The sequence below is a fragment of the Budorcas taxicolor genome, chromosome 10 (genome assembly GCF_023091745.1).
Source record: "Budorcas taxicolor isolate Tak-1 chromosome 10, Takin1.1, whole genome shotgun sequence".
Lineage (NCBI taxonomy): Eukaryota > Metazoa > Chordata > Mammalia > Artiodactyla > Bovidae > Budorcas > Budorcas taxicolor.
In genome coordinates this window covers 35,058,564-35,078,084 of record NC_068919.1, presented here as the reverse complement: position 1 = coordinate 35,078,084, position 19,521 = coordinate 35,058,564, and the positions used below count along the sequence as shown (strand labels likewise).

General features: G+C 35.8%; 1 protein-coding gene across 2 annotated transcripts in view; it reads left to right on the top strand.

The window, feature by feature from the left end:
- Positions 1 to 367: 367 nt before the first annotated feature.
- The window catches only part of INO80 (INO80 complex ATPase subunit), a 91,996-nt gene continuing 72,842 nt past the window's right edge, over positions 368 to 19,521 (top strand). For both annotated transcript variants that reach the window (XM_052646168.1, XM_052646167.1), the window contains exons 1-11: positions 368 to 537; positions 786 to 955; positions 1,049 to 1,116; positions 3,812 to 3,994; positions 6,254 to 6,374; positions 7,449 to 7,663; positions 13,229 to 13,282; positions 14,339 to 14,542; positions 16,696 to 16,891; positions 17,766 to 17,833; positions 18,939 to 19,148. In XM_052646168.1, coding sequence (XP_052502128.1) covers positions 395 to 537; positions 786 to 955; positions 1,049 to 1,116; positions 3,812 to 3,994; positions 6,254 to 6,374; positions 7,449 to 7,663; positions 13,229 to 13,282; positions 14,339 to 14,542; positions 16,696 to 16,891; positions 17,766 to 17,833; positions 18,939 to 19,148 — 1,632 coding nt within the window. In that variant the 5' untranslated portion in view covers positions 368 to 394. The remainder of the gene's footprint in view (positions 538 to 785; positions 956 to 1,048; positions 1,117 to 3,811; positions 3,995 to 6,253; positions 6,375 to 7,448; positions 7,664 to 13,228; positions 13,283 to 14,338; positions 14,543 to 16,695; positions 16,892 to 17,765; positions 17,834 to 18,938; positions 19,149 to 19,521) is intronic.

The following is a 19,521-nucleotide window of genomic DNA, read 5'->3' as shown; positions in this document are numbered from 1 at the left end:
CACACATATGTATGAATGTAAATACAAAATGAAAAAGGAAGTAGCTGTTTGCAAGGGTGATGCTGAGAACAAGTGCTCCTCAATGAGATGTACAACAGTGAATTTATGGTACAGATTTGGATAGTTGTGAGTAGTTATTAAAAGTATCATGAATTTTCATAATGATAGATGACAGTATTTCTATATTTCGATTTTTTTTCATACTTTTAACTTCTGCCTTTGCATTAGGAGGCAGTGCCTTATCATCTGTAGACTTATATTTTGATTTCTCTTCACATTGATAGCAAGCAGGCAAAATAAAGGGAGAGGGAATAGCATTTCATCTTTGTACTGCTTATCTCCATTCTGCAGCTGTGCAGTCGGAAACCCTTGTGCATGAAGACAGATTTGTTCTATGGCCTCGGAGTTGGGTGCCGGGGACGATGGCGGCTGCACTGAGCTGGCAAAGCCCCTCTACCTTCAATACCTGGAGAGGGCCCTCCGATTGGACCATTTCCTGCGGCAAACATCAGCCATCTTCAACAGGAATATTTCTAGGTATGGTATTCCATCTTCCCAATGTAATGTTTTACCACAGTTCTGATTCCCATTATTCCTGTAGATTTTAGGGTTAAAATATCTTACTGGTTTTAGAATTTTTTTTTCCCTTCTCTCTTTCAAATAAAATACAGTCAGTTTAACCAAAGGATCAATTTCTTCTGTAAAGTGTTTAGTCTACTAATCATAAATTGTAATATTTTTCTGGGTCAGTTTTTATTGTGGATTCATCATTCTTTAATTTGTAGTGATGAAAGTGAAGATGGACTGGATGACAGTAATCCTCTATTGCCTCAGTCTGGAGATCCCTTGATACAAGTTAAGGAAGAACCTCCGAATTCATTGCTTGGTGAGACTTCTGGAGCAAGCACTTCTGAAATGTTAAACACATACTCATTGAATGGAGTTCTACAGTCAGGTTAGTGTGGTATGAGATCCCTCTTTGAACTATCAGTTTTCTTGGGTCAGTTGTCCTTTCTTTTTTTTTTATTCTTTGTATTTCTTTACACAGAATCAAAATTTGACAAAGGGAATTTATATAACTTCTCAAAGTTGAAGAAAAGCAGAAAGTGGCTAAAGGTAAGAGATAAGGTAGAACATTTATAATTTAAATAACCCACTAAAATTACAAATAGAAAAGTAACTGATTAATTTTGGTACACTGGCAGAGATTTTCCTAGACAGGAGTCTTTTATTCTGGGTGGTGTTTTAAGAGATTATAGAGAAAAGTCTAGAGGACTCAGCAAAGTTCATTTTAACAAAGTTTTTAGGAATAAAGCCCTATGCTAAGCAAGGGAGTACAGAAATATATCAGATAAGATCCTTGCCTTTACTGGCTTGTAAGGACAGTTTATTTTTTATTTGTATCTGAGTAGTTCATTCATTCAGCAGATGTTGATTGAGGCATCCTGCCTTGGGCAACATTGTTGTACATAGATACATAGAGTTCCCACCCTGAGTAGCTTACATTCTAATGGAGGGAGTAAGCCTGTACATAAGTAAATAAATAGTTTCTTTAAAGAGGTAGCATTTTAGCTGAATGATCAGAGAGAACTCTCTAAAGGTTTAAGATAAAAGCATTTCAGTAAGAAGGAAAAATGACAGAAGTCTTAAGGGACAAGCAACTTGGTATGTTTGGGGAAGTAATGAAGGCTGATACAGCTGGAGTACAGTAAGAGGATAGTAGAAGCTGAGGTTGGCTTATCATGTTGGGCCTTGTACACTGTGTTGAATTTGTATTTTAACTCTTGGGTTACAGTGGTAAGCAGTTGGAGTATTTGTAAGCACGGGAGTGACGTAATCTCATTTACACTCTTACAAGATTACTGTCATTAGCTCAATTCAATTAAGGATAGCCTTTCTTCTAATGAAACTAATTATTTCTCTGTTTTATACTTTTCTTGTGAAGAGTTCAATGTGGTTTAAAGTTATCCTTTCATTTTTATCACCAGGGCATTTAAAAGACTCAGTAAAGTCCTGATTTGCTTCATGTGAGTGAGGTTTTAAACTGTTGGGAGTGCAGTAACCTCTATGCTTCACCATCATATTTTTAAAAATCAAGATGTAATTCACATGCCATTAAATATTCCTTTAAAATTTATAATTTAATAATTTTGAGTACATTCATAAAGTTATTGCAGCCATCACCACTGTCTAATTCAAGGGCATTTTCATCACTCCAGAAAGAAATTCTACTCATTAGCAGTTACTCATTCTCTAGTTTCCCCAGCCCTTCACAACCATTAACCTGTTTTCTGTCTCTGTGGATTTGCCTGTTCTAGACATTTGATATAAATGGAAACATTAAATGTGGCCTTTTTTGTCCGGCTTCTTTTACTTAGCATAATGTTTTCAACGATCATTGATGTTACAGCACGTCAGTACTCCTTCCTTCACTTCAGTTGCCAAATAATACTTTGGTATATGGATAATACCACATTTTGTTTATCCATTCGTCTTTTAATGGATTTTGGGGTTGTTTCTCCTTTATCAGCCATCACAACTAGCATTCTATATTCCCTTTTATGCTATACTAGTTTTTTAGCTTTTGTTTAGTTTTTTGTCTTAGAATTTGACATTTAGTTAAATTATCTTATGTGTAGTATATATACTAAGTGAAATTTAGCTTTGTTGCTTTTAATAGCATTTCTTATGTTTTAGTGCTTTTTACTTGGGGATCAGTAGGTTTCAGTTCAGTTCAGTCACTCAGTCGTGTCCGACTCTTTGCGACCCCTTGAATCACAGCACGCCAGGCCTCCCTGTCCATCACCAACTCCGGAGTTCATTCAAACTCAGGTTCATTGAGTTGGTGATGCCATCCAGCCATCTCATCCTCTGTCGTCCCCTTCTCCTCCTGCCTCCAATCCCTCCCAGCATCAGAGTCTTTTCCAATGAGTCAACTCTTCACACGAGGTGGCCAAAGTACTGGAGTTTCAGCTTTACTGTCATTCCTTCCAAAGAACACCCAGGACCGATCTCCTTTAGAATGGACTGATTGGGTCTCCTTGCGGTCCGAGGGACTCTCAAGAGTCTTCAGCACCACAGTTCAAAAGCATCAATTCTTCGGCACTCAACTTTCTTCACAGTCCAACTCTCACATCCATACATGACCAGTGGAAAAACCAAAGCCTTGACTAGACGGACCTTTGTTGGCAAAGTAATATCTCTGCTTTTGAATATGCTATCTAGATTGGTCATAAATTTTCTTCCAGGGAGTAAGCGTCTTTTAATCTCATGGCTGCAGTCACCATCTGCAGTGATTTTGGAGCCCCCCAAAATAAAGTCTACCACTGTTTCCACTGTTTCCCCATCTATTGGCCATGAAGTGATGGGACCAGATGCCATGATCTTAGTTTTCTGAATGTTTAGCTTTAAGCCAGCTTTTTCACTCTCCTCTTTCACTTTCATCAAGGGGCTTTTTAGTTCCTCTTCACTTTCTGCCGTAAGGGTGGTGTCATCTTCATATCTGAGGTTATTGATATTTCTCCTGGCAATCTTGATTCCAGCTTGTGCTTCATCCAGCCCAGAATTTCTCATGATGTACTCTGCATATAATTTAAATAAGCAGGGTGACAATATACAGCCTTGACATAGTAGGTTTAATTGATTACCTTTTTGTTTTTCAGTTGAATTGGTAAAGAATAGTATAAGGGAAACTAGAATGATTATCCTCCAGCTGTTTTTGTCATTTTGAAAAGTGAAAAAAAGAATCCTTGGATTATGAAAGTAATTGTTTCATATCAGAGGTTCCATTTCCATTTCCTCCCTTTTTCAGAGCATTTTGCTGAGTGATGAATCCAGTGAGGCAGATTCTCATAGTGAAGACAACGATGAAGGAGAAGAAGATGATGATGACGAAGAGGAAGAACTCAGTCTCAGCAGAGAAGATCTTCATAATATGTTGCGACTGCACAAATATAAGAAACTTCACCAGAATAAGTATAGTAAAGAGAAGGAGGTAAAGAGTTCCAGCAGAAATCTCAGGTTTTCATGCTGGGTGTTTACCCTCTGGTTTATATTAATTGTAACTATATCTTTGTAACTTTATATTTAGATGGTGGTTGTAGTTGTTCTAATAATTGAAAAACATTTCACATGCCAAAGAAGTTCAGTGTTTTAATGTATACCGTTCAGTTCTTGGTATATTCTAGAACTTGTAACAGTCATCACTATCTAATTTCAGAATATTTTCTCCAAAAAGAAGTCTCATTCCACTTAGTTCTTGCTCCTCATTCTGTTTTTCAAATTTTTTTTTAGTTTTGGCTGTTCCTTGTAGCTTAAGGAATCTGTTTCCTGATAAGAGATTGACCTAGACCACGGAAATGAAAGCCTGGAATCTTAACCACTTAGCTACTAGGAAACTTCCCTCTCATTCTTTTCATTCCGCTCTGCTCCAGGCAGCTATCAATCCACCATTTCTCTATAAATTGCCTAGTCTAGACATTTTGTACAAATGAAACATGTGGTGCTTTATGTCCAGCTTCTCTCACTTAGCATATTTTCAGAGTTCATTCATGTTGTAACATGTATTATTAGTACTTCTTTCCTTTTTATTACCAAATAATATTCCATTGTATGGACATACTGTATTTTATTTATCCATGCATCATTTGATGAACTAATTGGATTGCTTCTACTTTTTGAGCTTTATGGATCATAGCTATGAATATTGAGCTGTTTCACTTTTTGGCTCTTATGAATAATACTGCCATGAAGATTTGTGTATAGGTTTTCTGTGTGAGTTTGTTTTATTCTCTTGACCATATACCGAGGAAAAGAATCACTGGGTCATATGGTAACTCTGTGCTTTTGGAGGAACTGTCAGCCTGTTTTCCAAGGCACCATTTAAAATTCTTACGGTTGCTTTTTTAATGCAGTTGTTTTTTTGAAAGTGTTCCTGTCTTGGAAAAACTCCCTTTCTTCACATAATAACATTAGATTAATGATTTAAGTGGCAGTTATTTGAATGCTGTTATCAATGCCTTCTGATTTTTGCCAGAAGTCTCAACACTTTGTACATAATGAGTAATAGGATATTTGAAGACCTAAAAGCTTTCCACCATTAAGGTCCAAAGTTAGTTTAGAAAGCTTTGAATAATATGTTAAAAGTTATAAACCTGTAGAAGTGACAGATAGTAAAATATATGACTTCTGACTTAGACAAGGAGTTCCTTCTTAAAGTACAGTGCTAAGGCAATTGGTATTCAAAATATTGGAGAAGGAAATGACAACCCACTCCAGTATTCTTGCCTGGAGAATCCCAGGGACAGAGGAGCATGGGGGACTACTGTCTGTGAGATCAGAGTTGGACATGACTGAAGTAACTTAGCAGCAGCAGCATTCAAAATATTTGTTTTTGTTTATTTTAAATTGAAGTAAAACGCACATGTGGAAAAGTTCACAGATTTTAAGTGTGCAGTTCGATGAATGTTTTAATAGACCTTGTAGTAGTTCTTCACGGCACTCCCCTATGCTAGCTTCAGTCCTTGAACAATTCATTTGGCTATAATTCAGGAAAGAGATTCAACAATGGACTACCTAATTTTATTTATTTATCATCATGGTTACCCATTGAACTTTGGAAGTCAATTTAAATGAAATGTTTGAAAAGATTGCTCTTTGGACAGAAAAAAGTAGATTATTCGTATGTTTGAATTCTGGTAACAAAAACACTATGTATAATGTTGTCAAACTGTCTTAGTGGGAAATGAAGAGAGAAGACTTTAAACAATGAAGAATTGGATGGCTGGGGACTATTCAAACCAAATATAAAACTAAGAGCCAGAAAAGCAGGTGTTAGGAATCTTAGTAAATCTGAGGACCTATTGGTAATAGAAATATGTTTGTTTCTTGTTGATGAATTCAAGAGGAGACCTTTCGGCAATGACAAATATGTGTCAGAGCAAAGTAAATACTCTGGTGGAGACTCAGAATTATGAAGGATTTTTGTTTGTTTGATTTTTTAAGTTATTTTCAACAACTTGCTATGTGCATAGCCAGTGAAACCATTTTGTTTGGAAGTTAAGGAAATAATTCACTTTGATGTATTAGATCTTCATTGGTCTCTTTATACTATAAGAATACATATATGGGAAGAACAGTACATGTAGCAACTGTGGTTTTTCCTCTGGAATGGCTTTTTTAAATAGCGATGATTTGAAGACTGAGCTGTAAGAGAGACGGGCCCTTCTAAGCATCATGTCTTTGCCTGTTTTAGTTGCAGCAGTACCAGTACTACAGTGCAGGGCTGCTCTCCACCTATGACCCTTTCTATGAGCAGCAGCGGCACCTTCTAGGACCCAAAAAAAAGAAATTCAAGGAAGAAAAGAAACTTAAAGGTAAGCATATTGACTTGCCTTCTACCTTTACTCATTCTCAGTTTCAGGTGCATTTGGACTTTGAACGTAATCCATGTAGTAGAAATTTGCTTCATCTGAAAAACCCTAGCCTCCTTTATCTCATCACTAATTTTAAATATAACTAAACTTATTTTGTTTGGTTTGTGATCTTTTCTAGAATTATGAAGACATGAGAACTATAGATTGTTTGCCGGAGGTTTAAGCCGATTAGTTTATTCCTTTTTTTTCTTCTACATACTGTCTAAATAGTGAAAGTATTCTGGGAGAGAAAGAAGTTGGTTACATAGGGAGGTATGAGGAGTAACCTGAAGTATTTGGAATAAGATATAATTGTTGCTGTATGTAGTGATTTAAAATAGATCACCTCCTGATCTTCAGGAGTATTTGTTTGCATGTTTGCCAGGAAATGTCTCTTTCCTCTCTTGAGTTCCAAGCGTCTGGAAATCAGGAAGGAAATAGGAAAGGAAAGTTTTAGACTATCTGTACTAGGCAGATTTTATTCCCCTAAACACGCTATTCAGAAAAACTCTTTTTAGCCTTCTTCCCTTGTTTCTTCCACATCCTCCTTGTTTTATCTCTATAGTCTCTCATCCTTCTACCCTCCCTTTCAAGCTAGGTTTTTCTTTCATGTATAATTTTCTTTTCACAGATCTTAGTGTAATATCAGCAAATGCATTATTTCTTTCTCTGTTATTTTTTTTTTAGTCACCTCACATTGCCACCAAATAGAAATTTTTCCTTCCTTCTGATCATTACTTGAGCTCATGATAATTTGTAAGCCTCCCTTCCTATTGTTGGGTTCAAAAGAAATTCAGTTCTCAACATTGTGTTTTATTTCTCATTCATGTAAACAGGGATATCCAGTGTTCTTTTCCAAGGTAGTGTGATCTTCTTGGAATATTCATGGACCTGGATAGATAAAGGGATAAACATTGCTAGTCTAAGTGGAATGAGAAAAGAATCTTGATTTTTCTTAAAGTGATAAGGTTGTTTTATGACTTTCTCCTGTGGAAAAAAAGAAAGGCAACCTTCTGAGAGTCTGTTCCTTTGCAGCTAAGTTGAAAAAAGTGAAGAAGAAAAGGCGAAGAGATGAAGAACTTTCGTCTGAGGAATCCCCTCGTCGCCACCACCACCAGACCAAAGTCTTTGCCAAGTTCTCTCATGATGCACCTCCTCCTGGCACCAAGAAGAAGCACTTATCCATTGAGCAGCTCAATGCCCGTCGCAGGAAAGTGTGGCTCAGCATTGTGAAGAAGGAACTACCAAAGGTCAGTCAGTGCTTCCAGGTAGAATTTTCTCTGCCTGCCCTCCAAAAAGAAGCTGGGGGAGCTGGATTCTTTCACAGGATTCAGGAAGAAACTATCTATTGGAATTAGGAGAATCCTGGATAGTTCTCTCCTTGGTTAATTGATTTTCTAGAATTTGATCAGGATTTAATTGTTGTGTTATGCTCCTTTGCCAAAAAAATGGAGGGAGACCTCTTTGAGGAAGAGATACCATTTTCTTACATAAAATAATAGAGACTTGACAGCAAAATTTAAAGTGATAATACAGGAGATTAAAACAAAATGATGGAGATGTGTTTTCTTAGACACTGTAAACGTGTAGATGTTACTGAATAATCACAGGTATTAGAAGAAAATGTGAATGATTAGGAAAAACATATGTAAGCATTCATTTTGCTCTTTTAATTTGTTTGAATGTTTTAGTTTGATTTGCTAATTTCAAACTTAAAAGTTGCAGAAATAATGCAAGGAATGTCTGTATTCCTTAGATTCACCAGTGGTTTGCATTTTATTCAATTAATTGCTTCATTATAAATTGAGTGCAACCTTAATTAAAATATGAACAGGATATTTCATGAATTTAGAAGCTGATTCTAAACTCTGTGGAAAAAGTCAGTATGCAAGAATTGCTAGAGAAAAAGTAAAAAAACCTTCCCAAACGTTCAAACACACTGTAAAATCTCTGCAATTAAAATAGCATGATATTGACACATGAATAGGCAGATAGACTAGTACATTTAATAAGTGGTGCTGGACAACTAGATAGCCTTTTCAAAAAAAAGGTAAAATTAGGTCTGTGTTTCACACATATACTCTAAATGGATTTGGGATGTCAGTGTAAAAAAATGAAATCATACAAATATTAGAATAAAATGATTGCATTTCTAATCTAATTTTTGTGTAGGAAAGTTTTTATAATTCAACATCCAGATGTAATATAAGAAAATACTCTTAAATTTGACCACATAAAAATAAGAGTTTGAAAAAAAAAATAAATAAGAGTTTGCCTGACAAAAGACAGCTGACAAATTGTGAGACATTATTTACATTGAATACTATAGTTACAAGGCTATTGTCTCCAACACAAAAAGAACTTAACAATTGAGGGGAAAAATTACCGCAGATTTAGTTCAAAGTGTCTCATAATTGGGGTAATACAAATGAAAAACCACTTAGGTACCCTTAGACAAAAATAAAACTATTTGTCACCTATTACACTGGCAAAAATTTTAAAATATAACAATTCATTCTATTAAGGAGCCTTTGGGCAAACAGGTGGTCTCATGCATTACTGCTCGGAATACAAATTAGAACTGTGTTAGAGGGAAAGTTGGCAACAGATGCATTTACCTTTCAAATCAGTACTTCCACTTCTAGGAATCTACCTAAAGTAAACACACAAAATACGTGTAAATGAGGTTATTCATTGTAGCATTATTTGTAATTGCAAAATAATGAAAACAGTCTAAATGTCCATATATGGGGGTTGAATTAAACGATGACAGGTCTACTCAGTGGATTATCATATTGCTGTTAAAGAATGAGGAAGACCTCTCTGAGCTGATATAAAGTAATTTCTAGGACATACAGTTAAATGAAAGAGGCAAAACATTAAAAAGTAAATATACCCTTCATGTGAGAACAAAGGGAATATTAAGAAAATGCACAAATACCTGTTCAAAAGAAATTCAAGAAGGATCAACCAGAAATTAAAGTGATTGATTCCTTATAAAGGGCAGGTGGGAAAAGGATAGAAAGAAGGGAAGGAATGGGAACAGGGTAGCAGGGATGAGGCGGAAGTCTTTGAGTGTATCTTGTACAAGGCTGATTTTCAGAACCATACTAATGTTTTATGTGTCTCTGACATACTTCAAAATAAAATATCAAGCCAGTCAGGATGTGGCTGGAGAGGAAGGTTAGGGGGATGTGTGGGCAAAATGGAATAAAAATAGGAACAAATATACTTAACTGTATTAGAAATGAGTAATATAATCAAGTTACAGGGAGTGTGGAACAAGGAACTCATATAAGTAACTGAGGGAAACAGTATTTTGATCAGATATGAAAGGGTAAGGACTGATGGAGCTATACGTAAATGCCATGATTGACACAGAAAAAGTGTTTCTCCCAGGGGTCTAAGTTAACAGTTTTGAAACTACTTTATGTGTATATTGGCATTGAACAAATCAGTAAATACATTGTATGTGAGAGCCAGTTTTCACTTCTGGAGAAAGAAATTAAAAGTAAGAAGGAAGGGGAAAGTTAAAATGAAGCCCATGAAATTTGATTGGAATCAGAGGTATCAGTATAAATTCATGGTTTTATATACACACCCAGATACAGAGATATACTTGGGTGTTTATGTATGTTTTTTTTTCTACCTCTGGTAGCAGTGACACCCTAGTAACAATGAGGATACCTGGCAACCAGGTCTTGGTTTCTAAACAACTTTTATTCTCTAGTAAAAGGAATCAGGGCTCCTTAAAGAAGTACCGTATTCCAGAACTCAGCAGGGAGAATGCAAAATGAACCTTAGGGAATTTTCTCGTGGTCCAATGGTTAGAACTTGGTGCGTCAATCCCTGGTTGGGATACTAAGGTTCCACAAGCCACACAGCATAGCCTTTACTCACCCCTCTGCCCTCTGTCCCCTCCTACTCCCCGCCAAAAAACCAGCAAAATAAACATTAAAACACTTTTAAGTGCTGCTAGAAAGTATGGAAGTTCTGAAAAAAGTTGGAGGGGAAGGAGGGGTTTGTCAAAAGAACACAGGAACAAACTTAAAGGACCACTTCATGGCCAAAGGTAGAATAATTTGAGCAACAAAATAATAATGATACTGAATTTTAACCCACAGAATAAAAGAAATAGTTATCAGCCCATACTTCATAAATACCTGAATAGACAAAGGTCTAGATAGAGCATCTCTACCTTTCAGTATGAAATTTCAGTTAATATATATAGAAGGAAAGAAGAAAATAAAATTATCCTTATGCAGATACCACAGTAATACTTGTTGCAGACTAGATGCATTTATGAATGCTAAAATTAGAGGGCAGAAGAGGAGAAACAGAATTTGTATAACCTCAAAACTGGCAGAGTGCACCTTATCCAAATGACCAAAGTAAATATCACAAGTAATATAAATTTTCATACCATGAACTCCTTGATGTGGTGTGCTGGGAGGAGTACATCATCAGTGCTTCATTTCTCTGCTTTTCTTGCTGAAGTGCATAATGTCATTCCAGTTTTGAGGAAACACGAGAAAATCCACACATTTTGGGACACTGCAGAATAACTGATTGTGCTTTTCAAAAGTGTCAAGGACATGAAAGAGAAAGACTGAGGAAATGTTACATCCAGGAAGAGATTAAGAAGAGCAACTAAATGAATGCATTGTTGGATCCTGTTCTAGGATCTTGGAACAGTAAGAGGATATTAGTGCAGAAATTCTTGGCATTCAGATAAGACCTGTAATTTAGTCAATACTTTGCTGGTATTAATTTCCTTTCTTAATAATTGTACTATGATTATATAAATTGCTAAAATTAGGGAAAGCGGGGGTGGGGAGTAGTAAGGGAACTCTATTTTTTGCACCTTTTCCATAACTCTAAAGTTAGTTCAGTTTCCTCACACCGTATACAAAAATAAACTCGAGTTGAAGATCTGATAAGATATGAAACTCGTGAAAGAAAACATAGGCAGAACAACCTTTGACATAAATTGTAGCAATATTTCTTTGGATCTGTCTCTTAAGGCAAAAGAAAGAAAAGCAAAAATAAACAAATGGGACCTAATTAAACTTAAAAGCATTTGCACAGCAAAAGAAACCATTGACAGAATGAAAAGAAAACCTACAAAATGGGAGAAAATATTTACAAATGATGTGACTGGCCAAAGGTTAATATACAAAATATATAAACAACTCACACAACTCAGTATAAAAAAAAACATAGTAGTTTGAACCTGTTAATCGCATATCACTATCTTGTTCCCTCTCTTCGCTCTTTCCTCTAGGAACCACTAGTTTGTTCTCTATATCTACGACACTGTTTTTGTTTTACTATATTCATTTGTTTATATTTTAGATTCCACATAAAAGTGGAATTTATTCCACATATGGTAACTGTCTTGCTCTATCTGATTTATTTCACTAAGCATAATACTCTCTAGGTCCATGCATGTTGTTGCAAATGGCACACATTCATCTGTTGTTGGACACTTAGATTGCTTCCATATCTTGCTATTGTAAATAGTGCTGCTGTGAACGTTGGGGTGTATGTATCTTTTTAAATCAATTAATATTTTCGTAAAATAATTGATGTATTTGTTTTCCCTGGATATGTACCCAGCAGAGGAATTGCTGGATGATGTGCTAGTTCTGTTTTTAGTTTTTGAGCCATCTCCATGCTGTTTTCCATTGCACCTGTACCAATTTACATTCCTACTAACAGTGTGCCTTTTCTCCACATCCTCTCCAACATTTGTTATTTGTGGTCCTCTTGATAGTGACCATTCTGACAGGTGTGAGATGCTATTTCCTTTTTGTTTTGATTTGCATTTCTCTGATGACTAGTGCTGTTGAGCATCTTTTCATGTGCCCTGTTTACTTGGTATGAATATTCTTAATGGGAAAAGTTATAGAAAAACTCATTTCATATCTGGTGAAGAGCCTTCAGATGATAAGGAATTCAGTGAGAATATTTTAGATTTTTATCTTTAGAGTGGCAATAGCTGCTTTAGAGAAAGTTTTTGATAAAAGCCCTAAAAAAATTCCCTTAATCAGACAGTCTGAGGTGGGATTATTATAGAAATGACTTTCAGGCCCTTTGTGTAACTTTAAATCTGTTGGTTCTTTATAGTCAGGAAAGTTCTTTAATAATCAGAGAGCCACTAGGCTCTGTCTCTTCTTTTCACATCAAATAAATGGGCTCTCATGGGAAATCAGGTTTTTTTATTGCAGATGGTTGCTTGTTTTTTTTTAATTGAAGTGGAAGACATAATAAGCAGCTTGAGACTTGGTTGTGGGCTGCTGACTCATCTTGTATTAGGTCTGCCTTGGAATTTATGTTGAAGAAGATGAGGTCAAGTGGTGGTAGAAATTAAGTAATAGTGGCAGTGGGTGTTCCTTGGCTGGAGGTAGAACTGGAATCACAAACTGAGAGGCTAGTTCACCTTTCTCCAAATGATTTCTGTATGTGAGTGCCCTGCTGTCTCAGCTTCTTTGCAGACTGGCCCTAGAAAGCAGTGTCCTAATCAGGGTTAGTATATGTTGTTACATTTTCCTAGTTCAAGCCTTAAATATAACTTAAATTCTTCCCAGAAGTATACAAATTTGCTTTAGGACTTTATGTGTGGTTCTGAGTGGTACATTTGGATAACTCTTGGAAGTGATGTGTCTTTTTTAATTGAAAAAGTAATGTACTTTGAATATGCTTGGTTTGACATTTTTAAAATCTTCATAGAGATCAATAAATGACAGTACCAGTCTACACAATCTTTTTTTCAGAAAGGAATCCTAATTGAGATATTATTTTAAATATTTTAGGCCAATAAGCAGAAAGCTTCAGCTCGTAACTTGTTTCTCACCAATAGCCGCAAGGTAAGATTACAGTTTTATATTTCCCATTTTATGTTTTGCTGGAATATGTTCTTGTTATTTAGATCTATATTTGCTGTTCTTATCTCTTTTGACCTGTTGATAATCTAATAGTACTTGAGAGAGTTTCTAAATGTTTTCAATCTATTTTATAAATAGAATTGCTCTTCCTTGCCTTTTTGGTTTTCATACCTTTTTGGGTAAGACCATAGCCCACTCTTAAGTCCTTGGTCAAACCATGGCATCATCCTGTGCTCAGACTCTTCATCTAAGAAATGGTGGTATTAATACTTTCTCATAGAAGGAGTTAATACAACTTTGTCACTGACTCAATTGACAAGAGTTTGAGCAAACTTTGGGGGATAGTGATGGACAGGGAAGCCTGGCGTACTTCAGTCCACAGGGTTGCAAAGAGTTGGATTGGACTGAGCAACTGAGCAACAACAACAACAGTACGACTTTGAGTGTTGTGAGAATTAGATGAGGTAAGCTTACTAGTTGTGTGTCCTTGGGCTACTCATCCTCATTTTCTCATCTATACATAAAATACTAATTTCATAGGGTTTTTATGGAGAATGAATTAGTTACGTTAAACTTAGAATGGTGCCTAGCATATAATAAATATTGTCAACTCTTTTTGTTGTTGTTGTTAGTTTTTTGGCCACACCATGTAGCTTGTGGGATTTTGGTTCCCCAAGCAGGAATTGAACCCCCAGGGCCCTTGGCAGTGAGAGCTTGGAGTCCTATCCACTGTGCTGTCAGGGAGTTCCCAACAGCTCTTAATAGTAAGGTGTTTAACAATACTTCAAAACTTCCTAGAACATTGTAGGTTACTATATATTTTTTTCATCTTCTAAGGTCTGTAGATTTCTCACAGACCTGGGACTAGCTCACACTCCTGTTCAGGGATGTTAATCAGATTGGAAGAGAAAAAGATATGGCCATAGGAGGACGATATATGCACTGGGCAAGTTGAGGGATGCTGTGGTTTAGAGTCCAGAGAGAACTGGCCCCAGTGTTGGGTCCTCCTCCATTGTCATACTACGTTGTCATCTGCAGCTCGCCCACCAATGCATGAAGGAGGTGCGTCGAGCTGCCTTGCAGGCCCAAAAAAACTGTAAGGAGACTTTACCTCGTGCCCGCCGCCTCACCAAGGAAATGCTTCTATACTGGAAGAAGTATGAGAAAGTGGAGAAGGAACACCGCAAACGTGCAGAGAAGGAAGCCTTGGAGCAGCGGAAGCTGGATGAAGAAATGCGGGAGGTAGGGCAATAGAATGAAAATTCGAAAATCATAATAGCTGCAGCCATATTGAGAGATTGTTTTACATTTCATAAGTTATAAATCTAACCAATGAAACCATCGAAAAAATATTTTAACACATAACTTTGAGGATAGTGATTTTAGTCCAGTAAATCAGTTGTTTTTATTCTTTTAGTAAGGTCTTCTCCCTGGCCTTCACCTCTCTTTTGTGTTAATTTCTTATATTCTTTGTAGCCTTATTCTTTTGTTTATTTCTGGAGGACATTCGTCCCCCCGCCCCCCAAAAAAAAGGAAAGAAAAGGAAGGAATGAAAGAAAAAGAGAACAGCTTATAGTTTAGCTTGGCTTAGTTCCAGGTGCTGGCTGTAATTTCAGTTTGTTGGAAGATCAGGACTGGTTGCAGTTTTCTGAGACCCATTCTCCCACCTACTTTTCTGTTTTAACTTGCAGTCAGTTCTCTTGCTAAGCTTGATATCAAGTGAGCATATTATTCAGGTAAGCAAGAGGAGAGATTAAGAAGACAGAGCCACTGTGTTGCCATTGGTAAACCCATTGGGATGAGTGGAGGGACAGTTGAGATCTGGAGAAGGAAAAGAATTGGAGGATTGGATATTTTCTTTCAGGTATAAGTAGTACTCCTGTCAAACAGAGCTGTAGAGGCTTTTTTGAGTTCTGCATCTTCCCTCCTGTCTCATGCCTTTGATGGGCAGTATAGATTTTGCCCAGGTTTCTTAAGTCCCTGGGCAATGTGTATTTTTACACACACGTGTTTTGAGTTAGTAAACTTTTGATGCTGTTAGAAATACTTGCTCACTGAGTTTACAGGCATTTGAGTTAGTCATAGATCTTGAAATTTTGAAAGTGACTTGGTTTATAATCTAGGTTTGACATTGTCTCAATATGTTGGTAACTAACTGATAAGAGTTTCATCTGTGATTATGTTGACTTCCATCTTTTTCTGTGAGTTTCTGAATTAAGACAGTTTTGATGGATCCTTGTTCCCTTAATTTGCCTTCTTTATTTAAACATATAGTAATTTACTTCCTTTCAGTAGGAGGGAATGTTGCTTTTTTGTTTTAATTTAGAATGGTTTTCTGGATGGTACTTTAGCTTTAGTGAAAATCCATATACTTTATGAAAAGAAATCTGTTTTCTCTCAGATTTTTTTCCCTAATCTGAATCTGGCTAAAATGTTTTTAAAAAAAAAAAACCCTGAGGAGAAGTCTGGTTTTATGTCGCATACTTTGGGACTTATATCTTTCCTTGGCCATGTTACTTATTTTAGTACTGTTTTTATTTTGTACAGGTGGATCAAAGATAACTCAAGTATACTTCATAGGAGTTTTACTATAAAATAGTTCATGCAAAATTAATGACCCTTTGATTTGGTATTATTGTGTGAGCTGTATTTCATGTAATTCAGTCTTTTGGATCATTTGCTTACTCATTTTATTGTTTATCTTGAAGAACGATTTTTACTGACATAATGGTTATTTTTCTTACTAGGTAATTTCAGAGGCACTTTGAATTTATCTTTCTCATTAAAAAAAAATTATGTGTTTGTGATATTATATTTAGTCTGTATTCATGATTTGTAGCTCTTATTATCACAGATGAACAATGGGTTGTTTTGGGCAGCATTTTCTTTTTTTCATAGGCTTCTTAGTCTCAGATACCTCCTGCAGAATAATTTATAGCTCTTTATCACTTATTTTGACTTTCAGTGTTAAAGTAGAGTTTTGAACACATATATGTTTTTAAAAATAAAGCTGTACACATATATTTGTCACCAAAGTTATTAAGTAACATATGTTGTTTGAATTTAGTTGGCATGGTAGTGCTGTTAAAAGTAAAGAAATAAAGAATTAAGCGTTTTAGACAGCAGCCTAGTGGAAAAAAGATTTCATTTTTTAAAGGAAGGAGAGCAAAATATAGGTTATTATTAGGCTATAAGTGAGGATTATTCCTGGCTTTTAGTGCCACTGTCTTGATTATAAATAAAATTTGTTCTTTAGCAATTTTTCCCTTTCTTAATGTAAAGAATTTGTAAAGGAGTTGTTTGCAGACTATGTATAGGTTTAGTGAATGCTGTTGACTACCCTGTATATGATTGATGATTTGACTCTTTTCACTTTCAACGTTTTTCCCTTTTAGGCTAAGAGGCAACAGCGAAAACTGAACTTCCTGATCACCCAGACAGAGTTATATGCCCATTTCATGAGTCGTAAACGAGACATGGGTCATGATGGGATCCAGGAAGAAATCTTAAGGAAACTGGAAGATAGTTCTGCACAGAGACAAATTGACATTGGTGGAGGGGTGGTAGTTAACATCACACAGGAGGATTATGGTGAGTCCTGAATCAGAAATTAGAGAAAGGAGATACCCCACATTTTTTCATATTTCAGGTTATATTCATTATTAATTCTTGTAAGTTTTGTCTTGATCAATAAGTAGTGTTGATCAAAAGGGAACTTTATTTTAACTGGAGTAGGGAAAGTATGAATGTTTCTATAAAATAAGCATATGAGAAGCTTTTATTGAAGAATTTAAAGAGGAAAAGGTGTGATTATTTGATCTGGCAAATTTGGGAAGATTTTGTGTTTTGATTTGTTAATAGAAATAAAAGATATTTTATCAGAAGAATGCAGTGAATTTGTCTCTCACACAACAGGATTCTTGGTGATGCAAGTAAAACATGAGAAGAGACTGTTTTGATACTTTAGTGACCACACAGAGAGGGAGGAATTGGTGTAAAGTTTAAGAGGAGTTTCACAGAGAATAGTACTCAAGATCATATTGAGTAAGAGAAAATGAGAGTGCTTCAGATTATCTTGGGATTTAAACATTCTCTATTATTTTATTTTAGAATAGTTTCACCCAGTATAAATATATTACAATTTTGAATCCTCGTTGTCTTACTTTTCCTGACTTTAGCATTGCTTCGTGCATGAAATGCACGATTGGAAAACCGGAGCTCAGTCTCCTGGTGGCTTTTGTGAGCTGACTTTGGCTCCTGGAGACCATGGGAGACCCCTGCCTCCATTACCACTTCCAGGTCCTTACGTCTGTCAAATAATTAGATCCTTTTCTTCTCCCTCACCCTCTTTGAATTTAGGGATAAACAGAATGTGGAATCAGGGATTCACATATGCTTCTATAAATTGCATCCTTGAAAGAGGTCAGTTAATGAGATGTTATAATCAGAGTTTTTCCCTTTTCAGATAGTAACCATTTCAAAGCCCAGGCCCTGAAGAATGCTGAAAATGCTTATCATATTCATCAGGCTCGGGTGAGTCTTATAGAAATGAACTGTTGGGTCCTGGAAATACCCTTACAGCCTTTCACTTAGGTAGTCTTCCTTTAAACTTAATCATATTTTCAATTAAAAACATTGTTGAATGTGTATATATGTATGAGACTGTATTCGATGGGGATTGTAGCTCTATTTACTTTAGAATAATAGTAGGAATACTTGAGGGAAGATGGGAAACGAGCTTTCGCTTTTCTAAGCTTTAAAAATGTGTTGACTAAAGCTAAGAGAGTTTTTCTATTTTTTTTTTCTGTCCTCTCCAGTAAGTATGGATAATACCAAGTGAAGTGCATCATTGTTTAGTGAAAAATACCACACTCTTAATTGTTAAGAAAGCTATATCATGCCTAAAAAATGCTAAGTTAGCACATTCTTTCACTTTAGTAATAACTTGCTTATTCATGATACAGTGACATATGAAATCAGAAAGAAAAAACAGATTAAATTAAGTAAAGAATTAAGTAAACATTAATTAAACACAGTTAAGTAAACACCATTTAATATACTGCATAGGAGCCCCTGTGTCACTTTGACAGAATCCAAGTCAAGGATAGAGACAAAAAACCCTGACCAGTTAAATAGATTTTATATCACATTTGAAATAAATTAATTGATGAAGCAAGTAATTATGTAATATGGCTTAGTGCCTGTCTATCACAAGTGTATGCTTAATACAACTGTTAATTTTGAAATATTAGTAATATACTTTAATGTACGGTTGACCATTAAGTAACTCTGGGAGTTAGTGGTGCCAACACACCCTGAAGTCAAAAATCTTTGTACGACTTTACAGTCAGTCTGCCATGTCTATGGAGCCACATCCACAGATTCAACCAATGGCAGGATTATGTAGTACTCTTGTACATATTTAGTGGAAAAAATTTTCATGTCAGTTGACCTACACAGTTCAAACCCTTGTTGTTCAAGAGTCAGTTATATCATGCTTTATATGTAATACGATATATTACATTATTGGAAAGTTTGTTCCAGCCAGCACAAGATAGATAAATTGGCATTATGAATTTCATTTGAATTTAATTATTTTCCTCTTATATTTTTCTTCTAATATACTTTTATTTTCCAGACAAGGTCATTTGATGAAGATGCAAAAGAAAGTCGAGCAGCTGCCCTGCGGGCAGCAAACAAGTCTGGCACTGGGTTTGGGGAGAGTTATAGCCTGGCAAACCCATCTATCCGGGCTGGTGAGGATATTCCACAGCCTACAATATTTAATGGCAAATTAAAAGGTTATCAGCTGAAAGGCATGAATTGGTTGGCAAATCTCTATGAACAGGTGAATTTTAGAACTATGTGCTACCCCCTCTGTTTTGTTTGTAGATTATATATTATGAAATGAGCACAAGATGTTTTAGATTTCATCCTTTAAAAAAAAAAAAGGGTTGTCTTTTGGCAGGAACCAGAAAGATGTCTCTATTTCTAACCTGGAAGCTTTATTGGGAAATATTTGTATCGTGTATAAAATTTGTCTTAAGTGGTCTTAGTAAGCCTGATTGCTTTTGTACCTGGATTAGATTAGCTGAAAAACTGCGTTTGGCCCATTTGTCTCATGTATCATGATTCAGAGTTATAGCTTGGATTTGACAAAAGGAATCATTACAGTAGTGAGTAATAGTGCTGAAACTGGGTATCTCTAGTCACTTTTGTTT